At 40.9% G+C, this 16,943-nt stretch overlaps 1 protein-coding gene across 1 annotated transcript in view; it reads left to right on the forward strand.

The window, feature by feature from the left end:
- LOC106581696 (nck-associated protein 5) overlaps nt 1-16,943 on the forward strand; it is a 157,725-nt gene that overhangs the window by 123,043 nt on the left and 17,739 nt on the right. Inside the window, exons 11-13 of the mRNA XM_014163934.3 lie at nt 1,076-1,157; nt 4,600-4,983; nt 7,815-7,871. Coding sequence (XP_014019409.2) covers nt 1,076-1,157; nt 4,600-4,983; nt 7,815-7,828 — 480 coding nt within the window. The 3' untranslated portion in view covers nt 7,829-7,871. The remainder of the gene's footprint in view (nt 1-1,075; nt 1,158-4,599; nt 4,984-7,814; nt 7,872-16,943) is intronic.

Raw genomic sequence — 16,943 nt, forward strand, 5'->3', positions numbered from 1 at the left:
GAATATAAAGGACCCAGGAAGATATGTGGCAGATCAGATGTATATGGAATTAGGGTGAGAGATTAAAAAACTATGAGACAGGAGAGGAATCGGAGAGAGAGAGAGAAATTTGTAACAAAGATTTATAAATAAAGACACACCCATGAAACAGAACAAAACTTTAATGGGTTTCACAGGTTGTGTGAATCACTCTAACACACGTTCACGCATGTAACATGCTTCCACACATACATGCACACAAACATGCAGGAGATACTGGAGATACTTAATGTAGATACTGAGGAAAATCTATGGACTATTTAGATACAGTATCTACAAACATTCACAGGCAGTCTTGATAATGGAGTGATCATTAGAATGAACATTGCTTAGAAGCATTTTCAATGACAGTCCATCATTGTCCTGATGTGATTCAGATAAATATTGTTAGCCTGTTGCACAAATAGATAATCTAGACAACTTAAATATCAATTGAATTAGTTTATTAAATTTGTTTTTCCCACCAAACTTAACAAAAAGTCTGACCGCCGCTGTTCAATTAGATTACCGAGGGGTGAAAATAAGTCAACAATGACAATTTCTGTGAGATTGTGCTTTACAAAGAATTCAAAACATGTCTTAACATAGAAGAGTCAATGAAAGAGGAAATTTGAGTCAGCCAATCAGGGACTCTGTCTGCGTTTGTAAGGAATACATTCATACCACTTTATAATCATAGATTCAAACCATGATGGTAGATTGCAAACCACAAATTAAATATAAAAGATGTAATCACAAGTATAGAAAACTCATTTTATTTTTTTATTTTTATTTAACTAGGCAAGCCAGATATGAACAAATTCTTATTTACAATGACGGCCTATGAACAGTGGGTTAATTGCCTTATTCAGGGGCAGAATGACGTTTTACCTTGTCAGCTCAGGGATTTGATCTAGCAACCTTTCCGTTATTGGCCCAATGCTCTAACCAGTAGGCTACCTGCCGCCTCATCTATTTCTTTACAATTCACAGAGCCCAATTTAGTCCTCTGTTCCATACAGGTATAATTATTCTCTCTTCTTGCTCCCATAAACAGACAAAAACACAGAGGATGAACCTCAGGACTGATAATGACAATGGAGCTGCATTAAAGAGCCCCAGTCAAGATCACGTGATCGGTAAGGGATTTAAGAAAACTATTTGTATTGAACTTGGTAGATTGGACCTGTCGAGAAGCAACCTTTTGCTCCTACCCATAGGAACTTTATGTAGATTTAAGAATTGGATAGGTGTTTCATGGTCATAAGCCCAACTTGCACCTATCCAATCCTATTAGATCTACAGAAGTGCACTCTTTCCATCAGGCAAGGCCAATTTTACCCTCTGTTTAAACACCAATACAGTATTCTTCAAACCTGGTCCTGAAACCATTTACATTTTTCAGCCATCAAATTACTGAAGCATTGCTAATACTGGCAGATTTCCTTCCTAGCTCTCTGACCTCTTTTCTGTCATGTCAGTTAAACCTGTGAACCAGAGTGAAAGAGATGGAACCACAGTTGAAAGAGCAAGGTTGCGGGCAAACACTGTGTTTTGACTGTACGTGACACCCCCTCACTCAGATTTATTGATTTCCTTCTGTGCATTTAACTTCACAGAGAAATACTGAAGCACAGTGCTCTTTCGCTCTGTCTCTCTAATTAAGGATGATTTAGATAGTATCAAAGCCCCTGCCAAGCATGCTAAAATGAAATGTTTCAACTCTGCACGAGTCTAAGAAGTAATATAAGTATCCAATTTAAAGGCAACTAGACTCAACTTCCGAGTGAGTGGAGGTCTAAATGTCACTCAGTATATTTTAGCAATTCTCTTTGTGCCATTTCAGGAGAATATGCTGATGTGTTTTTAAATATTGGCTTTTTGAATTAATTTACTTGTAAAATCGGTCTGCCAAGAAATCTGTAAAGTTTGCATGTAACAAATGCATTTTGGTCTCCTTGGAATTAATTAATAGACTCATAAAGATCTTTGGTGTATACTGAAGTGATTTTCTAACTTTTTAGGCTAAGAACCCCTACCCCTATCAACCCATACCAAACCTTGAAACCCTATGGTACTGTGTGCTTAAAGGCCGATGACAGCCATTTTTTTTAATCAACATCAAGTCATTTCAGGGTAACAAACCTAATGGCTTTCCATTAAAATGGGCAGAAATAGATTTTTAGCAAAAAACTATTTCTCAAGCAAGAATGTTGTTAGGACTGTCTGGGAGTGGTCTGAGTGAGGAAGGAAAAACTGGAAACTAGCTGTTATTGGCAGAGAGGTTTGGAACTCTTTCTTATTGGTCAATTAACCAATTTACCGCATGGTGATTTCACCTTGGAAAGCCAAAACTCCCACCCATGCAAACATGCTGATTAGAAGGTCCTGTGTAGATTGTATTTTCAACCAGAAACTATCAGGAAATAACACAGATCACATTTTATCACACTTTTAAAGAGTTTCATTAACTGTTGGGCCTTTAAAATATGCTTTAGAATGTGACAAAAACTGTATTGACTAGGTTGACTTTTTGCAAATTCAACCACCTAGCCACATTGACGCAAAGTTGATAAGTCAGTTGAAATAATGAAGAAACTATGTTGATTCATCCATTTTGGCTTATTGGGGTATAGTTGACTGAAATGGCATGACAGGCTTTAGTATGAACATGTGACTATGTTAGACTAGTACCTTGAACTCTGCTGCTGTGCATTGAACTTCAAACATTATCTTGAATGCTTGAATATGGATGAACTGTAAACATAATGGCATGTATAATACTAGGCTCATTCTCATGAATATTAACAACAGTTGGGGACTATAGTCGTCCTTTTATGAATTTCAATTTTCATACTGTTCCATTTGTGCATCATCGGCTGTTTGTAGCCCATTAACTTTTTAGATGTTAGCTTGTTAGTCATCATTCAGTCTTTTCATTCCATCAGGCCAATTGAAAGGAGATCAGACAAGGACATGATCCTTAGCTAGTGCCAAAGGGTTTATGGAGGGCAATCAATGGTCAAACCCTCTGATGCTGCCTTCCCATGCAAGGAAGTGTCACAAAGTTGCTTGTTAATTTTTGCCTTCAAGAACACAAATCAATAACGTCTGCGATCTGTATCGCGCTCTTACCTTTAGTAGTTACTCCTGTTTGTGTGACAGGCAAGTAAGCGCTGCTTTCATCATTGTTATTTATTTCTAGAGCTGTTTATCACAATTTGAAACTGACCACCTGAATCGTTTAAGTTAATCATCTTGATGTATGAATAAAATGCATACTAAATGAAGACAACCAATTATCAAAGAAGTTGTCAGTTAACAGCCCACCTGTTTTGAGTCAAGCTTTTCTCTGGATCACTGGAGAGGAGACAATATTTTCCGTTGATAAAGAAATCTACTGGATATTATGTCAAAAATCATGTCAGCATGACAATGACTTTGATGTTTGAATTCAGGATATCTTGTTCTGAGCTGTGTTTGTCTGTGCCAGTTCATTGGAGGGATAGTTCAAACATTTCAGAAAAAAGCATCGGCGGCTTGATCAGGTTTTCGGTTTCATGACAGCAGGAATAAAACCTTTATTTTTTTTTATTTCCAATTCTTTCAAAAGTTCACAACAGATCTGAAACTTTGCTGTTTTTTTCATTGTATCAAAGCGAGAAGTATGAGAATGAAAAATAAGTAATTACTGTACTTGAACTATTATGTAGCCCAGCATACTATATGATGTGCACAGTTAATTGTATTACATTTGAAATGTATACGTATTCAATACTGCTTGAACTGTAATTCATTAGCAATAGGTTTGCCACCAACAAGTACAATAGCATATATTCACCTCATTTGACACTGACACTAAATCAATGGTTAAAGTGCTTGATTTTCCCTAATCTTATTCCATCCGACTCTTCTTTGGGTGAAGCCAATTTTCTCTGGTGGAAACAATGGCATCATGTGCTAATTAGCGAGGAATCATAAACCAGCGTCACAGTTACATGTAATTGTACTGAACTGCCATCCATTTGGTTCTTAAAGGACATTTGTCAAGTGTGGTAGAATGAAATAACCAGACCATCTGCTGCATGAATGCACTGAAATTCTACAAGGCTGCCTGGGTGTCAGCAGCCAGTCACAACTGGTTAAGACTCCCTCATGCACAACATAATGTAAGTGAGGTAGGACAGGGGCAAGGAGGAAACATACAATCAAATCAGATTGGAGAAAAAAAACTGCATGAAATTGAATGGATAATGTTGTGGATAGTGTTGCACTTTGAGATTGCAGTTCATGTTGTTGAGACATATTCCCAATGTTATTAGAAACACATTCATTCCCAGATTATTAAACTGGTCATGAGGTAGTTTAGATTATTCATAGGGCATAAATAATTGTTGCAATATTATTATATCTCATTTTTATTTGATGCACTACAGTAGGCATGTGCTTGTCCTTTGTTGATTCCTCTTCAACCAATTATATAAAAATGTGTCATTCCGTTATCTCTTTCCTTTTGTTGTGTGTAACTCCTGTCATTGCCTGCATCCCCAAGCCCCATCATGTGTTCTCCTTGTGTCTCAGGCTCTGGCTGCAAGATGCAAACATTGGACAGCGGCATTGGAACGTTCACCCTCCTTGATTCCTCCTCCTTCCTCCACTTCCTTCCCAAGTCCCCATCGGCCCGGGGTCACTCCCTCAGCCCACCCAGTGTGCCCAGTTCCTCTAGTGCAGAGGTGTCGCCCTCCCCATTACCCAGGTGGAGAGTGCCTGCCGGGTCAAAGGACCATCCCTGCAGCCAACCAGAGCTTGTCAACTCCTCGTTATCCGACACCACTGTGACCCTTGTCCAATCAGTGCCTTATCCCACTGTGGCCTTCCTTCAGCCCATCCAATCCCTGTCTGAGCCCCTTGTGACCTGTGCCAGTGTATGTGATACTCAGAGCAGGCTGCCCAGACTAGCCTCAGGTAAAGCCCAGAGATATCTTGTCCAGAGATACGGTGCCTTCAGAAAGTATTCGTACACCTTGATTTATTCCACATTTTGTAGTGTTACAGCCTGAATTCAAAATTGATAAAAAATATTTTCTCTCACCCATCTACACACATTACCCCATAATGACAAAGTTATAACGTGTTTTTAGAAATTGTAGCAAGTTTATTGAAAATTAAATGCAGAAATATCTAATTTACATAAGTATTCACACCCCTGAGTCAAAACTTTGTAGAAGCACCGTTGGCAGCGATTACAGCTGTCAGTCTTTCTGGGTAAGTCTAAGAGCTTTCCACACCTGGATTGTGCAACATTTGTCCATTATTATTTTCAAAATTATTCAAGCTCTGTCAAATTGGTTGTTGATCATTGCTAGACATCCATTTTCAGAACTTGCCATAGATTTTCAAGCAGATTTAAGGCAAAACTGTAACTCAGGAACATTAACTGTCTTCTTGGTAAGCAACTCCAGTGTAGATTTGGCCATGTGTTTTAAGTTATTGTCCTGTTGAAAGGTGAATTCATCTCCCAGTGTCTGGTGGAAAGCAGACTAAACCAGGTTTTCATCTAGGATTTTGCCTGTGCTTAGCTCCATTCTGTTTATTTTTTTATCCTGAAAAACTCCCCAGTCCTTAACGATTATAAGCATACCCATAACATGATGCAGCCACCACTATGTTTGAACATATGTTTATTTATTTAACCAGGCAAGTCAGTTAAGAACAAATTAGTATTTACAATGACGGCCTAGAGTGCTACTCAGTAATGTGTTGATTGGATTTGCCCCAAACAGAACACTTTCTATTCAGGACAAAAGTTAATTGCTTTCCCACATTGTTTGCAGTATTACTTTAGTGCCTTGTTGCAAACAGGGTGCATGTTTTGGAAGATTTTTATTCTGTACAAGCTTCCTTTTCACTCTGTCAATGAGTTTAGTACTATGGAGTAACTATAATGTTATCCTATCACAGCCATTAAACTCTGTGACTGTTTTAAAGTCACCATTGGCCTCATGGTGAAATCCCTGACCAGTTTCCCTCCTCTCCGGCAGCTGAGTTAGGAAAGACGCCTGTATATTTGTAGTGACTGGGTGTATTGGTACACCATCCAAAGTGTAATTAATAACGTAACCATGTACAAAGGGAAATTCAATGTGTTTTTTATTCTTTTTTTCTCCCGTCCACCAAAAGTGCCCTTCTTTGCGAGGAATTGGAAAACATCCCTGGTCTTTGTGTATGAAATTCAGCGCTTGACTGAGGGACCTTACAGATGTATGTGTGGGGTACAGAGATGAGGTAGTCATTCAAAAACCATGTTAAACACTTCTTGCACACAGAGTCCATGCAACTTATGTGACTTTAAGCACATTTTTACTTCTGAACTTATTTAGGCTTGCCATAACAAAGGGGTTGAATACTTAGCTTTTAATTTGTTATTAATTTGTAAAATTTTAGAAAAGCATAATTCCACTTTGACATTATGGGTATTGTGTGTACGGTAGTGACAAATTGCAATTTAAAGCAACTTTTAATTATGTCAGTCACACAAAATGTGGAAAAAAATCAAGGGGTGTGAATTCTTTCTGTCTGGTCATGAGCATTAACAGAGGATTCGATTTGGGGCTAATCAAATCTCACTTAGGGGACCCAAAATGCTAGAGCCGGCCCTGGTTAAAATGCTGGTTGTATTGCGTGTTTCAATGGAAGGCAGTATCAAGGGATAATATCATGCCACAGACAATCACAATAGGTTAATCATTATCTCAATATTGACTGAAGTATTATTGAAGTGTGCCTGGGGACTTCAATGTCCCGTCATGCCTGTATGACGACTTTTATGGCACTAGGGTGCCAGTAAAATAGAAATAGGGTCCTATAAATGCAATAACTCTATGTAAATACAGTCCTGGAGGCGACAGTGATCAGGCCCTGTTATTACTACAACTAAAGCCAGCATCAAGGCAGATGATCACCTTTTAAATGAGCAGAGAGTAGAGGCTTGCCCAGATTAGTATGCAAATGATAGCCCCAGTTTAGACTCTGCCAAATAGACACAAAATGATCCTGTCATGAGAGGAGATGTATTTCACAGAAATAAATAATATCGGTGGTAATTTAAATTCATACCTCATTGCAGAGAGGGTGATCAGTTGGCCCAGACTGCTGTATTTTTTGGTTGGCACAATTTCTGAGGTGGGGTGTACTGTCAACTGGAAAAACAAAACAAAATCACCAATGTTAAGTGATGACCATGCCTTAAGACGGGACACTAGCAAACCTTTTTGATTACCGAACACCAGATTCAGTGAAAGAGGCTCTAGATGTTTTGCTCTACAACCGACTTGCTCTCCTGTTACTGTGTGCAATTCAACAGAACATATGCCCTTAATTAACTTGTTTTCTGCATGAGGTTCATTGTGTGTGTAATGACACTCGACAGTGCCATGGCAATAATAATTTTTCACAACAGCAAGGATTGTTTGTCAGATTTTGTTTGAAACAAAAAGGTTTGTGCTCAAACAAATAGAGGTGCTGCACAAAAATGTCTAATGACTGGGAATGGATGTAAGGCACAACACTCTTCATATATGAAGTGATTTAATTAAACGTAATAAACTGTAACTTCATGTAAAAAATATACTTTTTGTACATGGAGTGTAAAAATTCGTATGCATTGCAGATACTGTTAACTTGAGGTTGTAAGAGCAAGGTAACTTGACACTGCTGTTATAATGCTGTCTTAGAATTTCCTAGAACTTAAAACAGTGCTCTCTCAGCTACTGCTCTTTTTCCCCTTTTCTCCGCAGTTAGAATGACATGATCGTGAAAGAATGAAAAGGACGACTGCTAAGAAACCATCAGCAGTGAGTTTTTTTTTTTAAATGATTGTTGCTTTTATTGGTAGGTGGAATGTAACCAACAAGATTTAACCATTTCAAATCAAAGACAACCCCTGCTAAGAGCCAACAGAGAGAGCAGTCGATACTCCAGTCTAAGCACTGTTAGAACCGGTTTTATATCCAATTAATTGATTATAGCAATCAGGTAATGCAAAGTAATTTTCTGAATAAAATAAAAGTCTCTTATAAAATCCTCTGTAGTTGATCAACCATAGGCATGCACTTACAGGAGTGGATATGTAAAAGGTTGGGTTCTGTGGAGCCAGTTTAAATACAAAATTACACACAACAAACCAAATGTGGGATAATGAGCTCCGAATCCATTGGCAAACCATGCATTGGCAAGTCATGGTTGATAATGGAAGTATCTGCCTATTGCAAACATCACATTTGTTAATGAAAGCAGATGTTTTGTTCCAATGAATAAGCACTATGCTCAAGGGGCCTCATTCGGTATTTTATTAGGAACCTGAAATCTCTTCATGTACATTTTTTTTTTAATTGCTTAAATGCTTAAAATGATTACTATTTCTTTTCATGGTTTCCACAAATGGCCCATCCTGTCATGTTCTATAACGAATCAAAGATTTCCGATGTGATGGTCACTAGAAGTTTTTTCGTAATCTAGAGATTAATAAGAATTGTCTTGTGAAAAGTATTCACAATGGTTGACATGTCAATCAATCATACAATTTATGTCAATTGTATAACATGTCCAAGGCATATTTTGTAATCCTTCACAGCATAAGAGAATGTCTTGTACATCCTTTTTTGTTTTGGTGGATATCAAATACAGATGGAATTGGTCATTTTTTTCCAAGTAAGTTCAAGGAGTGTTATCTGTTTTGAAATAGGTGGGGTTGTTTGGTTTGAGAATGCAAACTCTTTATTAACAAACGAGTGGGTCACTATCAATTAATTTAGTCTGAAAAGTATTATATTGTTTCCTGGTTGCATTCGACCACCACCATAACAACTCTCTTGGTTATTTCTCTTCAATTCCCTTGCCAAATTGGAGCATGGTGAGTCATTTAACAATGTCCTGTGCACTTATAGTTATAGACTGGGGCCAGCCTGATGTCTCTGTCAGGATTGAGAATATTGACCATCACAATACAACCCCACAGGTCTAAGCTATTTGTCAAGCCTCTAACTATCCTATTTCACTGAATGTCCCATGGAAGATTGATAACAGACAGCAGGACAGAATGACCATAAATCTACTCTGTGTATTCCTGTGGGTCACTGTAAAAGTCACATGTATTGATTGGAATATCAGCAACAATTAGTATTTTGTTTCATTTTTATTTATTTAGGAGAACCCATTGAGACCAGGGACAACATATAATGGTGCTGGAGGGGAGGGCTGCCGTTTTACGGGCTCCTAACCAAATGTGCTATTTAGTTTATTTTCGCATTGTTTGTAACTCATTTTGTACATAATGTCTCTTATGACCGAAAAGAGTTTCTGGACATCAGAACAGCGATTACTCACCTCAAACTGGACAAAGATGTTTTATTTAAATAGTCCGACGCGCAGGATATACTGCTTTGTCGAGACAAGGCCCAAATCCTAGTCATCAGCGTGAAGAAAAGACAGAAAAAGGGGGAGGAGGGCGGGGTGCCTTTAAGAATTCGCAGACGAGTAGGTAAATCACCACTACCCTCTGTATTGTTGGCCAACGTGCAATCATCGGAAAACAAACTGGATGATCTACGATTAAGACTATCCTACCAACGGGACATTAAAAACTGTAATATCTTATGTTTCACCGAGACTTGGCTGAACGACGACAGATAATATAGAGTTGGCTGGCTTCTGTGTTTCGGCAGGACAGAGCAGCTACGTCTGGTAAGACGAAGGGCGGCGGTGTGTATTTGTCAATAACTGCTGGTGTGCAATATCTAATATTAACCTCACTAGGGTAGGGGGCACTATTTTCACCTACGAATGAAAAGCATGCCCAAAGTAAACTGCCTGCTACTCAGGCCCAGAAACTAGGATATGCATATAATTGGTAGATTTGGATGGAAAACACTCTAAAGTTTCCAAAACTGTTAAAATAATGTCTGTGAGTATAACAGAACTGATATGGCAGGCAGGCGAAAACCTGAGAAAAATCCATCCAGGAAGTGGGATTATTTTATGTTTGTAGTTTTCTATTGAATGCCATTACAGTATCCATTGATTTAGGACTCAAATTGTACTTCCAAATTGCTGTTCTCAGATAATCGCATGGTATGCTTTCGTCATAAAGCCTTTTTGAAATCTGACACCGTGGTTGGATTAACAAGAAGTTAAACTTTTAACCGATGTATAACACTTGTATGTTTTATGAATTTTTATAATGAGTATTTCTGTTTTTGAATTTGGCCCTCTGCAATTTCACTGGATGTTGGCCGAGTGGGACAGTAGCGTCCCACACCCACTAGAGAACATGATCCATTTACCTGCCTCCCAAAAATGTATTCTAGCCACTCTTCCTTGAATGTCCTGCAAAATCGTTCCCTTATCCCGCATTTGGGCTTTTCAGATTTGTTCACCCTAATTCCACCGGTGGAAGCATTGCTACTGCAACATGCTAACACCGTGTAAGGAGAATAATATTATTTTAAAGAAGTCTCGAGGTATTGCTCGCCTGAGGTAGAATACCTCATGATAAGCTGTAGACCACACTATCTACCAAGAGAGTTCTCATCTATATTACTCGTAACAGTCTATTTACCACCACAAACCGATGCTGGCACTAAGACTGCACACAACAAGCTGTATAAGGCCATAAGCAAACAAAAAATGGTCACCCAGAAGCGACGCTCCTAGTGGCCGGGGACTTTAATACAGGCAAACTTAAATACGTTGTACCTCATTTCTACCAGCATGTCACATGTGCAACCAGAGGAAAAAAAAACTCTAGACCACCTTTACTCCACACACACAGACGCATACAATGCTCTCCCTCGCCCTCCATTTGGCAAATCTGACAATAACTCTATCCTCCTGATTCCTGCCTACAAGCAAAAACTAAAGCAAGAAGTGCCAGTGACTCGGTCAATAGGGAATATGACGCGGATGCTATGCTACAGGACTGTTTTGCTAGCAGACTGGAATATGTTCCCGGATTCATCCAATGTCATTGAGGAGTATACAACCTCAGTCACTGGCTTCATCAATAAGAGCATCGACGACGTCGTCCCTACAGTGGCCGTACGTATTTATCCCAACCAGAAGCCATGGATTACAGGAAACATCCGAGCTAAAGGGTAGAGCTGCTGCTTTCAAGGAGTGGGACACTAATCCGGATGCTTATAAGAAATCCCACTATGCCCTCAGACGAACCATCAAAAAGGCAAAGCGTCTATACAGGTCTAAGATTGAATGCTACTGCACTGGCGCTGACGCTCATTGGATGTGGCAGGGCTTAAACTGTAACGGACTACAAAGGGAAACCCAGCCGTGAGCTGCCCAGTGATGCAAGCCTACCAGATGAGCTAAATGCCTTTTACGCTCGCTTCGTGGCAAGCAACACTGAAGCATGCATGAGAGCACCAGCTGTTCCAGACGACTGTGTGATCACGCTCTCTGTAGCCGATGTGAGCAAGACCTTTTAACAGGTCAACATTCCCAAAGCCGCGGGGCCAGACGGTCCACGTCCTGGTAATCCAACCGGCAAATGTCTTCACTGACATTTTTAACCGATCCCAGTCCGAGTCTGTAATACATACATGTTTCAAATAGACCACCCATAGTCCCTGTGCCCAAGAAAGCGAAGGTAACCTGCCTAAATGATTACCGGCCCATAGCACTCACGTCGGTAGCCATGAAGTGCTTTGAAAGGCTGGTCATGGGTCACATCAACACCATCATGCCAAAAACCCTATACCCACTCCAAATCGCAAACCACCCCAACAGATCCACAGATGATGCAATCTCAATCGCACTCCACACTGCCCTTTCCCACCTTGACAAAAGGAACACCTATGTGAGAATGCTGCTCATTGACTACAGCTCAGCGTTCAACACCATACTGCCCTCAAAGCTCATCACTAAGCTAAGGACACTGGGACTAAACACCTCCCTCTGCAACTGGATCCTGGACTTCCTGATGGGCTGACCCCAGGTGGTAAGGATAGGCAACAACACATCTGCCACACGGATCACTCAACACTGGGGACTCTCAGGGGTGCGTGCTCAGTCCCCTCCTGTACTCCCTGTTCAAATCAAATCAAATCAAATGTATTTATATAGCCCTTCTTACATCAGCTGATATCTCAAAGTGCTGTACAGAAACCCAGCCTAAAACCCCAAACAGCAAGCAATGCAGGTGTAGAAGCACGGTGGCTAGGAAAAACTCCCTAGAAAGGCCAAAACCTAGGAAGAAACCTAGAGAGGAACCAGGCTATGAGGGGTGGCCAGTCCTCTTCTGGCTGTGCCGGGTGGAGATTATAACAGCACATGGCCAAGATGTTCAAATGTTCATAAATGCCCAGCATGGTCAAATAATAATAATCATAGTAGTTGTCGAGGGTGCAACAAGTCAGTAACACAAGAGTAAGTGTCAGTTGGCTTTTTCATAGCCGATATTTGAGAGTATCTCTACCGCTCCTGCTGTCTCTAGAGAGTTGAAAACAGCAGGTCTGGGACAGGTAGCACGTCCGGTGAACAAGTCAGGGTTACAGCAGGTCTGGGACAGCAGGTCTGGGACAGGTAGCACGTCCGGTGAACAGGTCAGGGTTCCATAGCTGCAGGCAGAACAGTTGGAACTGGAGCAGCAGCACGGCCAGGTGAACTGGGGACAGCAAGGAGTCATCAAGCCAGGTAGTCCTGAGGCATGGTCCTAGGGCTCAGGTCCTCCGAGAGAGAGAAAGAAAGAAAGAGAGAAAGTGAGAATTAGAGAGAGCATATTTAACCTGTTACATCTAGACGTTCCGCTAGCGGAACACCTGTTCCAATATCCAATGACAGGCGTGGCGCGAATTACAAATTCCTCAAAAATACAAAAACTTCCATTTTTCAAACATATGACTATTTTACACCATTTTAAAGACAATACTCTCCTTTATCTAACCACACTGTCCAATTTCAAAAAGGCTTTACAGCGAAAGCAAAACATTAGATTATGTCAGCAGAGTACCCAGCCAGAAATAATCAGACACCCATTTTTCAAGCTAGCATATAATGTCACAAAAAACAAAACCACAGCTAAATGCAGCACTAACCTTTGATGATCTTCATCAGTTGACATGCCTAGGACATTATGTTATACAATACATGCGTGTTTTGTTCAATCAAGTTCATATTTATATCAAAAACCAGCTTTTTACATTAGCATGTGACGTTCAGAACTAGCATTCCCACCGAACACTTCCGGTGAATTTACTAAATTACTCACGATAAACGTTCACAAAAAAGATAACAATTATTTTAAGAATTGTAGATACAGAACTCCTTTATGCACTCGCTATGTCCGATTTTAAAATAGCTTTTCGGTGAAAGCACATTTTGCAATATTCTGAGTAGATAGCACGCCATCACAGGCTAGCTATTTTGACACCCACCAAGTTTGACCCTCACCAAACTCCGATTTACTATTACAAAAGTTTGATTACCTTTCCTGTTCTTCGTCAGAATGCACTCCCAGGACTTCTACTTCAATAACAAATGTTGGTTTGGTTCAAAATAATCCATAGTTATATCCAAATAGCGGCGTTTTGTTCGTGCGTTCAAGACACTGTCCAAGGGTGACGAAGGGTTACGCGCCCGACGCGTTTCGTGACAAATAATTTCTAAATATTCCATTACCGTACTTCGAAGCATGTCAAACGCTGTTTAAAATCAATTTTTATGCTATTTTTCTCGTAAAGAAGCGATAATATTCTGACCGGGAATCGTTGTTTTCGTTTAAAGACGAAAGAATAAAAACATGGGGTCGCCTCGTGCATGCGCCTCCAGTCTCTGTTCTCTGATCGACCACTATCAAAATGCGCTAATGTTTTTCAGCCAGGGCCTGCAAAGCCACCATTCCGCTTTTTGCCGCCTTCTGGGAGCCTATGGGAGCCGTAGGAAGTGTCACGTAACAGCAGAGATCCCCTGTTTTGGATAGAGATGATCAAAAAGGCCAAGAAACGGTCAGACAGGGTACTTCCTGTACAGAATCTTCTCAGGTTTTGGCCTGCCAAATGAGTTCTGTTATACTCACAGACACCATTCAAACAGTTTTAGAAACTTTGGAGTGTTTCTATCCAAAGCTAATAATTATATGCATATTCTAGTTTCTGGGCAGGAGTAATAATCAGATTAAATCGGGTACGTTTTTTATCCGGCCGTGAAAATACTGCCCCCTATCCATAACAGGTTAAATTCACACAGGACACCGGAAAAGACAAGAGAAATACTCCAGATGTGACAGACTGACCCTAGCCCCCTGACACATAAACTACTGCAGCATAAATACTGGAGGCTGAGACAGGAGGGGTCAGGAGACACTGTGGCCCCATCCGATGAAACCCCCGGACAGGGCCAAACATGTAGGATATAACCCCACCCACTTTGCCAAAGCACAGCATCCACACCACTGGAGGGATATCTCCAACCACCAACATACCATCCCGGGACAAGGCTGAGTATAGCCCACAAAAATCTCCGCCACGGCACAACCCAAGAGGGGGGCGCCAACCCAGACAGGAAGACCACGTCAGTGACTCAACCCACTCAAGTGACGCACCCCTCCCAGGGATGGCATGGAAGAACACCAGTAAGCCAGTGACTCAGCCCCCGTAATAGGGGTAGAGGCAGAGAATCCCAGGGGAAAGAGGGGAAACCGGCCAGGCAGAGACAGCAAGGGCGGTTCGTTGCTCCAGCCTTTCCGTTCACCTTCACATCCCTGGGCCAGACTACACTTAATCATAGGACCTACTGAAGAGATATGTCTTCAGTAAAGACTTAAAGGTTGAGACTGAGTCTGCGTCTCTCACATGGGTAGGCAGACTATTCCATAAAAATTGAGCTTTATATTAGAAATCCCTGCCTCCAGCTGTTTGCTTAGAAATTCTAGGAACAATTAGGAGGCCCGCGTCTTGTGACCATAGCGTATGTGTAGGTATGTACGGCAGGACCAAATCGGAAAGATAGGTAGGAGCAAGCCCTGGTAATGCTTTGTAGGTTAGCAGTAAAACCTTGAAATCAGCCCTTGCCTTAACAGGAAGCCAGTGTAGGGAGGCTAGCACTGGAGTAATATGATACAATTTTGGGGTTCTAGTCAGGATTCTAGCAGCCGTATTTAGCACTAACTGAAGTTGATTTAGTGCTTTATCCGAGTAGCCGGAAAGTAGAGCATTGCAGTAGTCCAACCTAGAAGTAACAAAGGCATGGATAAATGTTTCTGCGTCATTTTTGGACAGAAAGTTTCAGATTTTTGCAATGTTACGTAGATGGAAAAAAGCTGTCCTTGAAAGTCTTGATATGTTCTTCAAAAGAGAGATCAGGGACCAGAGTAACGCCGAGGTTCATCCCCGACTGTGTGGCCAAGCACGACTCCAACACCATCATTAAGTTTGCTGATGACAACAGTTGTAGGCCTGATCACCAACAACGATAAGACAGCCTATATGGAGGAGGTCAGAGACCTGGCAGTGTAGTGCCAGGACAACAACATATCTCTCAATGTGAGCAAGACAAAGGAGCTGATCGTGGACTATAGGAAAAGGACGGCCTAACAGGCCCCATTAACATCGACAGGACTGAAATGGAGCGGGTCGAAAGTTCCTTGGTCTCCACATCACCAACAAACTATCATGGTCCAAACACACCAAGACAGTTGTGAATAGGGCACGACAACACATTTTCCCCCTCAGGAGACTGAAAAGATTTTGCATGGGTCCGCAGATCCTCAAAAGGTTCTACAGCTGCACCATTGAGAGCATCCTGACTGGTTGCATCACTGCCTGGTATGGCAACTGCTCGGCATTTGACTGTAAGGCGCTACAGAGGGTAGTGCTTTCGGCCCAGTACATCACTGGGGCCAAGCTTCCTGACATCCAGGACCTATATAGGTGGGTCAGTGGAAGTCCCCAAAAATGTTCAAAGACTCCAGTCACCAAAGTCATAGACTGTTCTCTCTGCTACCGCACGGCAAGCGGTACCGGAGTACCAAGTCTAGGACCAAAAGGCTCCTTAACAGCTTCTACCCCCAAGCCATAAGACTGCTGAACACTCATTCAAATGGCCACAAGACTATTTACTTTGAACACTCCTGCTATTATTCTATAGTAAAATTGTTAAATTACGAGCCTAGTTGGTTTAGCCACAGAAAACAAGAGCAACCTTCCTGCTAGCCATGGTTGGCTGAGATATTGAGTGGCCTGGGCATGCCAAGAGATGAGTTTGGATTGTGTCGAACACAGCTTTAAAAAAAAAAAGTATCTCGTAGTAAAACTGCATAAACCTAGTGTTAAGTTAACTTCTCTAGGGCCAGTGGGACGATTTCGTCCCACCTACATAACAGCCAGTGGAATCCTGTGGCGCGTTATTCAAATACCTTAGAAATGCTATTACTTCAATTTCTCAAACATATGACTATTTTACACCATTTTAAAGACAAGACTCTCGTTAATCTAACCACACTGTCCGATTTCAAAAAGGCTTTACAACGAAAGCAAAACATTAGATTATGTCAGCAGAGTACCCAGCCAGAAATAATCAGACACCCATTTTTCAAGCTAGCATATAATGTCACATAAACCCAAATCACAGCTAAATGCAGCACTAACCTTTGATGATCTTCATCAGATGACAATCTTAGGACATTATGTTATACAATACATGCATGTTTTGTTCAATCAAGTTCATATTTATATCAAAAACCAGCTTTTTACATTAGCATGTGACGTTCAGAACTAGCATACCCCCCGCAAACTTCCGGTGAATTTACTAAATTACTCACGATAAACGTTCACAAAAAACATAACAATTATTTTAAGAATTATAGATACAGAACTCCTCTATGCACTCGCTATGTCCGATTTTAAAATAGCTTTTCG

This window comes from Salmo salar, chromosome 21 (genome assembly GCF_965601325.2).
Source record: "Salmo salar chromosome 21, fSalSal1, whole genome shotgun sequence".
In the NCBI taxonomy this organism is placed as follows: Eukaryota; Metazoa; Chordata; class Actinopteri; order Salmoniformes; family Salmonidae; genus Salmo; species Salmo salar.